Source organism: Oxyura jamaicensis, chromosome 1, assembly GCF_011077185.1.
Source record: "Oxyura jamaicensis isolate SHBP4307 breed ruddy duck chromosome 1, BPBGC_Ojam_1.0, whole genome shotgun sequence".
Taxonomy (NCBI): domain Eukaryota; kingdom Metazoa; phylum Chordata; class Aves; order Anseriformes; family Anatidae; genus Oxyura; species Oxyura jamaicensis.
Window position 1 is genome coordinate 66701871 of NC_048893.1, and position 12978 is coordinate 66714848.

Below are 12978 nucleotides of genomic sequence, written 5' to 3' on the forward strand. Positions count from 1 at the left end.
AACAGTTCTGCAAGGGCTGCCGCTCCTAGTGTTGACATCTGGGCCGCGGCGCAGGCAACCTCCTTCTCCGCCTCCATAGCCTTTAATGTCTCTAATACCGTTCATCACAACTCACGGACAGTTTTCACCTCCTTTTCATCTTTTGAATCCCCTCTTATAGTCCTTTCCCACATGGTATTCCCGAACTCCCGCCATTCCGTAACAGGGAACAGCAAGGGAGTCTCTCTAAAATGTCCCCATCGTTGTCCCAACTTGATCAATTTGATCAGTTTCTTACCCGTTGTCTCGCTACCTCTCTTAGAGAGGATTCCAGCGAGCAACAGTGCAGCAGCCTCCACTTCCATGGCTGTGCTTCCCCTGAGAGGTAGGGAGCGACCCTGACCCGTGTCTGCCAAGCAGCACCCTCTCAGTCGTTTATCTTCCCGTTGTCTCGATACCTCTCTTAGAGAGTATTCCAGCGAGCAACAATGCAGCAGCCTCCAGTTCCATGGCTGTGCTTCCCCTGAGAGGTAGGGAGTGACCCTGACCCGTGTCTGCCAAGCGGCACCCTCTCAGCCGTTTATTTTCCCAGTCCCTCCTCCTCTAGCTGCTTACCGCAGTCTCAGAGACTTAGTCGCGCTGGACTGTCTGGTGCGTAACCATCCTCTGCTACCAGATGTTGTTGGAAAGGGAAATGGACCGGAGTAACGATGCAACCTCGATGCGAGTATAATCGTCCTCCTTTATTGCAGGTTCTCACAGAGTATATATATAGGCAACTAACTACAGCATGCGCCGATAACAACTTATAATTGGTCTAGCTTCTCCATGCACTTGTCTCTAGCTTGTTTCCTCATTATCTCTAATACAAGGACGTGGGAAGCAGGGCAAAGCCACCTGCGAATTCCTTTCCCACATGTCAATTCATGACAAAGCTGCTCATCTATTTCTTGTATTTCTTTGTCTAGGACAGGTTCCACACCATTTTATGGTGGCATTAATTCATTTTGTCTAGTCTGCTGTGTCACAATATTTATCAAAAAAAATCTGTTTATATTTGTGCAAATAAAACCCAGTCATGAAATCAACTGTACAGCCAGTACCTCTGACTAAGTGATTCATGCAGCGTTGCTATGTCAATAAAGGATTTGGTGATGTATATTATCTGCCTGATACAGCAGAACTAACACAAGCCACTACTGTAAGTGTAATTATAGCCACAAAATTAAACCTCAGTTGATGTAGCTATTTTTGCCTGGAAGCATGATGATGTGGAATAATTACACTGGTAAAAGATGGGTTTTGTACATCTCTTGTATAAAATTATGACCACAAAGGAGTGTTCTGTTAGTGTAAATTGATATAGCTATTCCCATTTCTAGCATTGACTTGGTGTAAAGTAGGCATTACAGGGGAAATAAACATGCTGGAGAAATTGGTGGAAAAGTGGGTAAGGTCTCACAGATGTGTGTCTATGTCCTAAGGCAGGTCAAAATGGGAAAGAGCAGAAATAATAGGTAAATAGCAGTAAAAGTCTTTTTTTTTTAAAAAAAAAAAAAAGTGAGGTGTGAGGCAGTTCTAAAGGATGCAAATATCACAGAAAAATTCATTATTGCAGTTAGCTTGTTAGACTTGATTTGATGAAATGAAGAATGAAAGAAGACACAAAAAAAATAAATAAAAGTGGGTAGACACAACGCAAATGTGAGCTGAGGAGTGACAAAAAAGAACCTTTATATTGGTGTAGTCCCAGGAAATATGAATTGGTCACTTGGGCTTCTGCTTGTAAAGGAATTTGAGAAGGGTTGAGGCATATTAGTGAGACACTTTCCAACAGTTACAAGTATTTGATTGTGTTGATGTTAACTCTTTATCTCTCACTTATGTTAAGAACTTTGTCCTTAACAAGCAATTTTGCAAATGTATGGAAGCACAATCAAAGGACATTGCTTCTAGATATTTGTCCTGTAGGATTGAAATGGGTTTGTCCTTTGTAACCTTTAATGTCTGTTTAATAAATAAATAAATCCCACATTTACCCTTATGTGATCTCTAATGGGAAGTATGTATTTTACTTACCTATGGCATAGGGTAGGTGCAGAACATTTACGAGATATATGAATTTCCTGTAATTGTACTGAGTGGCAATTATGTACAGCATATTTATTTAAGTTTAACTATTCATTTTTTCTAGGGAATTCTGCTGCTGTGTGAGATGCAAGTCCTGCCTCTAAGTCATTCATAGGACCAGGGGTGGTTTTGGGGAAGTAAATCTAGACAATTTTATTCAGCATTGTGGTTTAACCCCAGCAGGCAGCTAAGCCCCACACAGCCACTCATTTGATCTCCCCAGGTAGGATGGGGGAGAGCATCAGAAATGTAAAAGTGCAAGAACTCATGGGTAGAGACAAAGGCAGCTTACTGTGTAAAGCAAAACCCATGTGTGCAAGCAAAGCAAGGAACTTATTCATTGCTTCCCATGGGCAGGCAGACATTTCCTGGAAAGTAGGGCTCATCAACTGGAACATTTCATGGGGAAGACAAATGCCATTACTCTGAACATCTCTACCTTCTTCATTCTTTACCCTGGCTTTTCTTGCTGAGCACTGTATAGTATGGGATGTCCCTCTGGTCAGCCTGGTCACCTGCCAGCCTCTGGTGCACCCCCAGCCTCCCTGCTGGCAGGGCAGCAGGAGACACAGAAAAGTCTGTGTGAGCCATGCTCTGCAACAACTAAAACATCAGTGTGTTATCCCCCCATTATTTTCATCATAAATCCAAAACACAGCATCATAGAAGCCTCTATGAAGAAAATTAACTTTACCCCTGCCAAAACCATGACATTCAGGCATTCCACCAAAAGACCTCTTTGGGTGGAAATAAATACAGTTTACATCTGAATTCTGAGTTTTCCACAGCATTTGAAGTGAATCCTCTTTCTTTCCTTCACAGCCCAGGGAGTTCTGAAACAACTTGCCATTCTTTAAGTCTGTATAAATATGGAACATCCCTTTTGGCACTCTTGTGTCTGGAGAGTTGAAAGAAGCAAGATGAATCTAATTGAACATGCACTAAGTTAGCTTGTTTTGGAGATGAACTTGCCTTTGCAAAAATCAGTGTCATTTTTCACAGACATTAATTCCAAAGGATTTTTTTTCTTAATGTAAAAATATGTTTCCCTTAACTCTGAAATTATGTTTGCATTATTCCACCTGATTAAAACAAGAAAAGGATGGTAAAGTTTGAAACGATTTTTCATCCAAGAAATTTTGAGTGGTAAAATAAAGCTGTATTATCACTCTTGGCAACTTCTCAGTTGTAAGTGGGTTAGAAGCTGCTCTGAAGAGGCAGATAAGAATAAGGAACTCCCCTGTCATGGGGAGCTAGTGCATCCTTGACCAGCAGAGTAGTTTGTAGGAACCACTCCAGCTGAGTGAGTAGAGGTCTGTGTTTGACTTCAGCTGGCATGTGATTTGAGGCAGTGGAAGACTGACTCACAGGTTCTTTAACCATCTTTATGTGAGTTTCACAGGGTGAAAACTTTGATTTCTTTGAGAATCAAGGGGCAGCTGTCTTAATGTATATGATTTTCAATCTTACGGTTAATATTTGATTTTCAGCGTGAGTATCAAAAGCTGCAAGTCATCCTGCAGTGATGCATCCATACTTTGTATACCTGCACTAATTTGGGATTGAAGAATACATCAACAGTCTCAAGATTTGGGAGCACATACAGTTTGTTTCTCTGTTTCATTGCTGTTCTGTTACAGAACTTAACGGTCAAAGGTGCAACCAAGCAATGATTCTTAAATTGTTTAAGTAAAACAAACCAGGACCAAACCCCATCAGTTTGCACAGATGTAGATACCAAGCTCTGGTTTTATGTCATTCAATCTGATTTGCACTGATAATTTATTCCACAAGTGCTTTTAGGAGAAGGAGAGAGGTAGGAAAAAACAAAAACAAAAACAAAAAAAAAGATATGTAAAGATAACCATTTGTTTTTCTTCCCAATTTGTAGTAGTTGTACTTTGGGCAGCCATGAGAGTCTTCGCAAGTCAACCACCTGCATTCAACTTCAGCTACACGTCACCACAAATTTGAAACAAAGTTTGGCTCGAACGGTATGTCTTCATTTTTTCTTCCACTTTCTTTCAGCATGTCTGAAGGAATAAAATTCCACCAATCCTTTTATGTAGCAACCTGCAGTGATAATCAAAGAGGTTATTTGCTTTCCTGAGTACGCATATGTTATTGCTGAACTCTAGTTGAAACATACAGGGAAATCTCTCTGCTTTGCTCCTGTGCTTATACCTAGTATCTCACTGTAGAGAACACAAAACTGAAAAAGATGAAAGGCCACCTGTATATAAAAAATCATTTTTATTAGACTATAATGTTGCTAATGATTTCAGTTTGTCAATGAAGTGTTGTTTTTTTGTTGTTGTTTTTATTGGACTTTCTATATATAAATAAAACTAGGGGAAAACCACTCAAAGTATTGTCTGAAGTGAATCATATCTGTATTTTGGTCACTATCACTGAAAACCAAGGCAGGCTGATAAAAGCCAGAATCTCATTGTGTTTGTGCATGTGAGAGATGCCTAAGAACATCTGTGTGTGTTTATACACATTCATACATCCTTAGAGAAAATATTTTTCATCAGCTTAAATTCAGATAAATTTCTGTTCAGATTATTTGATATTAAGTAACCTTTCCAACAGATTACTGAGCTTTAATAACATTGACCTATGGTAATAAATGTGAGCTTTATTCCGAGTGGACCACCTTGCATTACCTATAACACAATGTTTGCAGTAGAGCAGAAACTTTGATGTTCTGGGCAGTGTTCACTGGCAGTGTGTTGATGCTCTTCACAGATGCCTTCTTTGCATAGGTATGCTAGCAAACTAGGTCTGTCTAAATATGGGTCAGGTGACACATTTCTTCAGGCTACTAATAATAGCAAACATGAACAGCTCTTGAGCTGGCATAAGTCATAGACCCAAAGTTTTCCTCCAGCTCCAGAGCATGCCTGTGACAGAGCACTCATATCAGAAAGGAAAGGTTCTGCTTGTGTTCTTCTGGGGCACGAGCAGCAGATCTGTCAGGACAAGATAAAACCCAACAGACACGTCCTATGGTGCACTGAAGGTTACAGTATTTCCTTTTGCTCTGGACCCAACCTTGTAGATTTCTCTGGATGTACAAAGAACTGCTCTACCACACCAAATTCCAGCACCTGATGTAGTCTACGCTGAGCTCACAAATTCAGTTCTGTTTTTATTATTGTTTTTCTTTGGAGCTTGCAGCTCTGGTGCTTGTAAAATGTATTTGAATGTCACAGGTTTAGAGGCAATTTAAAAAAATATATATTTTCTCCCTCAGAATTAATATAAAAATATGGGAAGGTAATGTGTTTTCTTTAAAGGCATAAACTTTGAGACTTTTAAAATGCAATAAATCTTTCCTGATCTATCTCAGACAGTTATGTATATCTGCAACTACTGTTTAATTTTGTGAGTTAATCTGTGCTTACTCTTGGGGAGAATTTGACCTGTGATCTGCAGGATCCTTCAGAATTTTGAACTTTATGTTACTTTATAGAAATCTCCATTAACATTGTAGTTTAACTAATATCACAGAAACATATTCATAACTTGACAGCCCTTCTATATAATAATCTCCCATATGTATTTAGGTGCTAAATAATTCACATTACACTCATCTTTTTGCTACAGACCATTAGATCCCCTAAAGCTTCTGGCTCAAATCAATCATGTATCTGCTTTCTCTTTGAGCCTCAGGGCTCCCTCTGTTCACTCTGTGTTATATTTTTTTCCAGGCTCATCCCTCCCTGTCCTCTAGTCTTTGCAATGTATGAGAGCAAGGAGGAAGTTTGTTATTTCTCAGTCTTGTTCAGTATCTCCAGCCTCATCCCTATGATCACTCAGTTCAAATGTGCTGTGCTTTCTGTAAGATCTCCAAAGGTGACAGTGTGATCGATAAGCATGCAGTGACATTATAAAAATGCAGAGTAAATTTTGCTGAATATGAACACTGCCCATCTCATATCAGAATAACAAGACTTTTTTTAAAAAATATGGAGTATTATCTCCTGAGAGTCAAGATGCATATGATTGCCTATTGCTCTGTGTAGAAGTAGCAAATCCAAATCACGTTAGAGAATGCAACAACTGAGTATTTGGAGTTCTTTCCTGGAATAGGAAGGTAGCACTACGGAGTATTCTCAAGGCCCAACATGTTACACCAGTCCTCTAACATGCATTTAAGTGGCATAATAGCTATCAGATATCAGAGCCTCCAAACCTCTGTGTAGGTAAGGGCAAAAGACAGTTTTGAGTAGTGAGCAAGAAGTGCAATTACTAGGCCAGAGCCCTGCATACTGCAATTAGTGCTGCACTCAGGAAGATGGTACACATAAGCTATTTTTGCATGTCTTGTAATCATATTTGTAGGAACATCTCTGTGGGGTTCAGAGGTAGATTCTGAAATCAGCTGAGAGACTGTCTATTCCCAGATGCATCCTGTTCCCTAACACCCAGATACTTGCCCTGTCTTCTCCTCTGTAATAATTTAACTCTTTCACATTAATACACTGAGATCAGCAACACAGGTGTTTGCATATGATCAAATACCAAGACAAAGTGCAGCTTAGAGCTTAGGTCCAAGTGCATACATTTGAGGTTTAATACATGAGAATGTATTTCTTACCTTCACCCCCTTCTTCATATGTCTAATTCATCTTCAACTTATTGCTACTATTTGATAAAACAGATAGTAACACTCCAGATGGAAATTCTTTGCAGCACATCTGTAAAATATCTAGCTTAGATCATGCTATTTAAATGGTACTATTACTAAATATCTACATAGCAATTTAAAGCAGAATTTATGTGAATTTATTCATATTAAGCTTTTCACCACTAGATGTCTATAAGCTGTTTCTGTTTTCTTATATAATTCTTTTCTCCCTCACCCCTCCCAAAGTTATATTTGTTCATAACTATTATTCCTCTTGTAATCCAAGACCAGTGAATATGGGGTCATGCTTGTCATAAGCTTCTCAGTAACTTTCCCCTGTGGGTTACAGGGATCTGGGCTCAACCACAAGTCAAAGAAAGGGCGGGTTTTTCAGTACACGGTAGTCGCCTGATACACTGACAACAGATCTGTGGAGCTGGAAGAGAGAGCATATCTGAAGAGAAACAGGTTTGTTCAGCAGAATGTGGCAAGGCAAATTCACAGAATTGTTTAGGCTGGAAGGGACCTCTTGGGATCATGTAGTATAATCCCCATGCTCAGGCAGGGCTCCCAGATAGCATGTGTTCCCCAGGAGGGTGTCTGGTCAGGTGCTGAATATCTCAGCAGATATTCAGACCTACTCCACAACCTCGCAAGGCAACCTCTTCCAGTGTTTGACCATACTTCCGTTATTTATTTCTTGTGTTAAGATGGCATTTCATGTGTTTGAATTTGTGCCCATTGCCTCCTGTCCTGTCAGTGAGCATTACTGAGAAGAGTCTGGCTTGCCTTCATTTCCTCCCATCAGATAACTGTACACATTGATAATATGCCTCCTGAGCTTTCCTTTCTGCAGGCTGAACAATCCCAGCTCAGTCTCTCTTCATAACAAAAATGCTTTAGTTTCGTGATCATCTCTGTGACCCTTCAGTGAGAGAAGTCTCTTCAGAGAGGTTGCAAAGGATAGAACAGATGTTCTCCATTCGGTTCTCTCCGAAAAATGAGCAGCAGAGAGGTTGTGGATGTAAACTGATTTCTGCTTCGTGACTGGTGTACATTGGCATTGCAAAATGATGTCTTCTGTTATCTGTAAGGAGAAAGCAGAGGCAGGGTTTGCTGAGGCCTTACTGTAGTCTTTTTTTTTTTTTTTTTTTTTTTATTTAATATGCAGCTAGAAGGAAGTAGTGTGACAATCTGGTTTGGCCATATAGTACAAGCATGTGTAATATCCGAGAGCTACCAAATAAAATCTCCTGAAAGACCAATGCATCCTGTAAGGAAGGAGTTCCTGAAACAACAGGTTGACTTTGGAAAATACCAAGCAAATATGTCTAACATACATCCTTCCTGTCATAATACTATACTTCATTATATGCTTCTTTTCTACAGCATGAGGATGACCAAAGACGGTTCAGTGTGAATCAGCTGTTAGGATATACTTGTGCTTGGAGACTGACTCGGTAAGAACACTGGTATTTAATAGTATTTCTATTTGTAATTGTTTGTATTGGTAGTGAGCCTCCTGAAGACAATTCCTAGACCTGCTGGGGACAGGAATGATATGAAAGGGAAAGAAAATTGATATGGTGTTTTAAGACTTCTCTTTTCAGACCTTATTGGTTGCTTTGCAAAAATCTGTAATTTTATATAGATCAACCCAGCTCTCACCATTTCATGTTGTTGAAGGTTTCATTAGAGGTTTCATGTTTCTCGAAGTTTCTCAGGATTAAAGAAACCATAATAATCAAGTGCGTGTTGCTCTGACAGAGAGAATGTTTAAGAGTAAATACTGTAAAAATAATAATTTACTTGTCATGCTTGTAGTTTTACAGTTCAGTCAAATTTTGTTTTATTTTTTATTGGGGCTATTTATGACAGATTTTTAACTTAGTACACAAAGTGTGTCTGACTCTAACTCTAACCTGCCATGGATAAGCAGTAAATAAGATAGATTTCTCATTCAACTTTCATTATGTTCCATTTCAAGCACTTAGAAAGAAGTGCTGTTTAATGCTTTTTGTAATGTTTTTCATCAACATGTCATAAAGTACTTTGCCAAGGAAGCTAAATGCCACACCTGTCATTTAGCAGATGGAGGAGAAACAGAGAGGTTGTGAGTTGTTCAAGGAAAATGTCTGGTGCTTATTGAGGACTCATCTGGTTTCCTAGGAGCATGGCTCAAATTTCCATTCTGGTCCTTGCTGTAGAGAGATCAAACTAATCATACAGTCTATATATGGACCACTTACTGTTTTATTTCTTGTGATGTAAATTGTGTGGCCATTTTCATTGCAAGGAGAGTCTTCAGAAGGGATATGTGATAAAAGATGTTGAGTTGCAGAAATCCTCAAGAAAGATTTCCTCTAGTGCTGTAGGGCAATGAATAACTGATAGCATGGGCAATAAATACTTTCTTCAACCTGAAGAAGTAGAAGCATGAGCTGTGTTAGATTGTTCTTTTCTGCTTTTCCCATGGGTTGTTCATGGGTGGGGAAAAATAATTTTCCAGCAGTGGTGACCCAGAAGGATCTGCAGTCAGCCCCTGTGCTGTAAACTACATTTCTAACTCATCTGAAAAAAAAAGGGGGGGGGGGGGGGGAGAGGGAGGTAATAGCTAAGTGACAAAAGTTTGCTGACCATAATGTGCACAACAACTGCTTGTGATGATCTGTAGAAGGATTTTACAGTATTAAGTCAACCATGTGATAAAATGGCAGATGAAATTTTGAGATGATAAATGTAGATGGGAGGAAAGAGTCTTAAATTCATGTATGAAATCATAGGCTCCAAGTTGAATTTTACCACCAGGAATGAGTAGTTGGGTTTATAATAAATAGTTCTGAATGTCAGTTTGGTGCACAGTGGTTGCAAATAAGACAAAAACAAATGTTGGGAATTATAAAAGGAATAAAAACAAGAACGACAAAAACAAATACAATACAAACACAACATTATGTCACAGGATCAACGTAGGGTATTTACCTTGAATGCAGCTGGCAGCTCTGATTCTTCCATTTCAAGTATGATGTAGGAGAACTTTAAAAAGTGAAGGGAAAGGCAGTAAGGATTCTAAGAGGTATGAAATGCCTTCCATATGAGAAACAAATAAGTGACAATATTATTATAAAGACATAAAAAATCCTGATCTCTTTATCCAGAGAAAGGGATGAAAGATAGGTATTTTTTAAGATGTGAAGTATATATGAAATTGAGGAGCACAGAAAATGTGCATAGGACAGGATCATTTACTGCACCTTCCAATGCAAGAATACAGGAACATGAAGTGAAAGTAGCACATTCAAAATGGTCAAGAATAGGCATTTCTTTCTATAAGATCTAATGAAGTGATGTCTGGGCACAGTCCAGGTTACCCAGGACTGTGTCCAGACTGTTTCTGTGTATCTCCAAGGATGGAGGTTCCACAGGCTTGCTGGTCAACGTGTGCCAATGCTGTCACCCTCACAATGCAACAGGGTTTCTTTGTGTTCAGGTGGTACCTCTTCTGTTCCAGTTTGTGTCCATTGCCTCTTGTCCTCTCACTGGGTACTGCTGAAAAGAGGCTGCATTCACCTTTTTGCACCCTCATTTTGGGTATTTACATGCATTGATGAAATCTCCTTTCTTCTAGATTAAACAGTCCCAGCTCTTTACACCTTTCTTCACATGAGAAATGCTCCTGTCCCTTGAACATCTTTGGGGCCCTTTATTGAAATCTCTCCAGTATGTCCACCTCTCTCTTATACTGGGGAGCCCAGAACTGGATGTGGTACTCCCATTGTGGCCTCACCAGTGCTGAACAGAGGGGAAAGATCACTTTCCTCCACCTGCTGTCTTTGCCTAATGCAGCCCAGGATACTAATTAGATTTTATTTATTTATTTATTTTCCCCTGCAAGGACATATTACTGAATCACGTTCAGCTCAGTGATGTCCATGAGGACCCCAAGGTCCTTTTCTGCAAAGCTGCTTTCTGGACAGTCCGCTCCCAGCATATATTGATGCATGGAACTCTTCCTCCCCAGGTACAGAACTTGGCAGAGAAGAAAAAAAGAATGAACTGGAACCTTACTTTTTTTAATCATCAGATTTGCTCTCACAGGCAAATGTGAACAAATAACAACAGCAGCCCCTACTTTGCTTCACTCCCTGATTTTCATAGCTTGAAAATTAAACACAATGTAAATTGTGAGTGCATCAGCGGAACTACAGTCCACTGTACCAGAACTTAATTTTCCCCATAATCACCAACATTGAGGTGCCTGTAACTATAACATGATGGCTAGTCTGATCCATGCATTGAGGCAAAATTCAGCTAGGCAGCATGGTTATAAGTGGTTGTAGTGGGTTTATGTGGCAAGGTTTTGGTAGTAGGGGGCCATAGGGGTGGCTTCTGTGAGAAGGATCTAGAAGCTGCCCCATGTTTGGTAAGGGCCCCACTGCCGACCAGAGCTGAGCCAATAAGTGATGTTGCTTGCGCCTCTGTGAGAGCATATTTAAGACAGGAAAAAAAAAAAAAAAAAACGCTGCACCACACAGCAGCTGGGAGAGTGAGAGGAGTGAGGAACAGTCTTGCAGGCGCCAAGGTCAGTGAAGAAGGAGGGGGAGAGGTGCTCCAGGCACCGGAGCAGAAGGCCCCTGCGGCCTGTGGTGAGGACCATGGTGAAGCAGGCTGTCCCCCTGCAGCCCATGGAGTACCATGGTGGAGCAGGGTTCCACGCTGCAGCCCGTGGAGGAGACCACGGTGGAGCAGGTGGCCCTGCACCGACGGAGACTGCGGCCTGTGGAAGACCCCTGCCGGAGCAGATTCCGGGCCGGACCTGCAGCCCGTGGAGAGGAGTCCACGCAGGAGCAGGTGACCTGGCAGGAGCTGCTGCCCGTGGGGGACCCAGGTTGGAGCAGTTTGCTCCCGAGGGATGGACCCCGTGGTACGGACCCATATCTGGAGCAGTTTTTGGAGAGCTACTGCCTGTGGGAAGCCCACGCTGGATCAGTTCAGCAAGGACTGCATCCCGTGGGTGGGACCCCACAGCACAGGGGACGAGAGTGACTAAGAAGGAGCGGCAGAGAAGAATTTCTATAGACTGACCATAGCCCCCATTCCCCCGTTCCTCTGCGCCGCTCGGGGGGAGGAGGTGGAAGAGGGTGGATGGGGGGGGAAGGTGCTTTTGGTTCTTTCCTTTGTTTCTCACTTCTCTAGCTCGTTTGTAATAGGCAATAAATCTTACTATCTCCCTATGCTGAGTCTGTTTTGCCCATCACAATAATTACTGCGCGATCTCCTCGTCCTTATCTCAACCCTTGAGCCCCTTTCATCGTATTTTCTCCCTGTTCCTCTTTGAGGAGGGGGAGTGAGAGAGCGGTTGTGGTGGAGCTTGGTCGTCCACCCGAGCAAAACCATCACAGTGGTCTTTTAGAAAGGAAATCCAGTGCCATCCCACAGTAGGTACTGCTGCCAGGAAAATGAAAAAATGATTTATTTTTTTTTAATGTAAAATTATGGTTATTTTATACATATATTTTTTATTAAAAAATTTTTAGGGATAAAACACTTTGTGGAAAAAAAACTTTTAAAATTTTTTTTTTTTTTTTTAGTTTGTTAGTAGGCTAAGCGTGCTAGTAAGCTGTTGAGCTGTGTAATGGTATTATACAACTTGTATTATACAACTTGTATTATATATACAACTTGTATTAGCTATGATTTAACAGGCTTACAGGAGAAATTGCCAGGCAGCTTCTCAATGCTCAAACTGCCTGGCTAGATAAGGCTAGTGCAGATTCCAAATAAAAAGCCACAAAGGCAAAGCCATCTGTAGGAGGAGGTGAACAGTAGGCATCTACAGGGAAATGCACTCTGGTATTACCACAAGGAAGGTCTACCTGATATTTTTATTATTGTGTCATAATTTCAGTGAAATTTCCTTCTCTTTCCTCCTCTTAGCATATGATATATGGTGAAAATCTACTGACATACTGTACAACCTATACTTTGGACCATAGCTGCAACCCTAAGCTCTGCTTGCTGCTAACCCGGCTTAGGTACATAATGACTCACACTTCCTCCATAAACAATATTCTGCTTGCTCTGAAGTAATCAAAATACTTTGATGACTTTCAGCTACCAGTCCACATGCTGGGGAAGCTCCTTCTAATCCTCTAATCCTTCTAATGAGAGTAAACCCTAGAAGAAAGGGACAGTGGGACATACAGGAGGGGGAAAAGTGCCAGTGAGAAAGT

At 40.8% G+C, this 12978-nt stretch overlaps 1 protein-coding gene across 6 annotated transcripts in view; it reads left to right on the forward strand.

Annotated features, from left to right (window-relative positions):
• PIK3C2G (phosphatidylinositol-4-phosphate 3-kinase catalytic subunit type 2 gamma) overlaps positions 1 to 12978 on the forward strand; it is a 202604-nt gene that overhangs the window by 21442 nt on the left and 168184 nt on the right. For all 6 annotated transcript variants that reach the window (XR_004746201.1, XM_035310106.1, XM_035310126.1 and 3 more), the window contains exons 6-7: positions 4001 to 4103; positions 8135 to 8205. Coding sequence is in view for 5 of the 6 variants with exons in the window: in XM_035310106.1 (XP_035165997.1) it covers positions 4001 to 4103; positions 8135 to 8205 (174 nt within the window). In the remaining variant the exon portion in view is untranslated. The remainder of the gene's footprint in view (positions 1 to 4000; positions 4104 to 8134; positions 8206 to 12978) is intronic.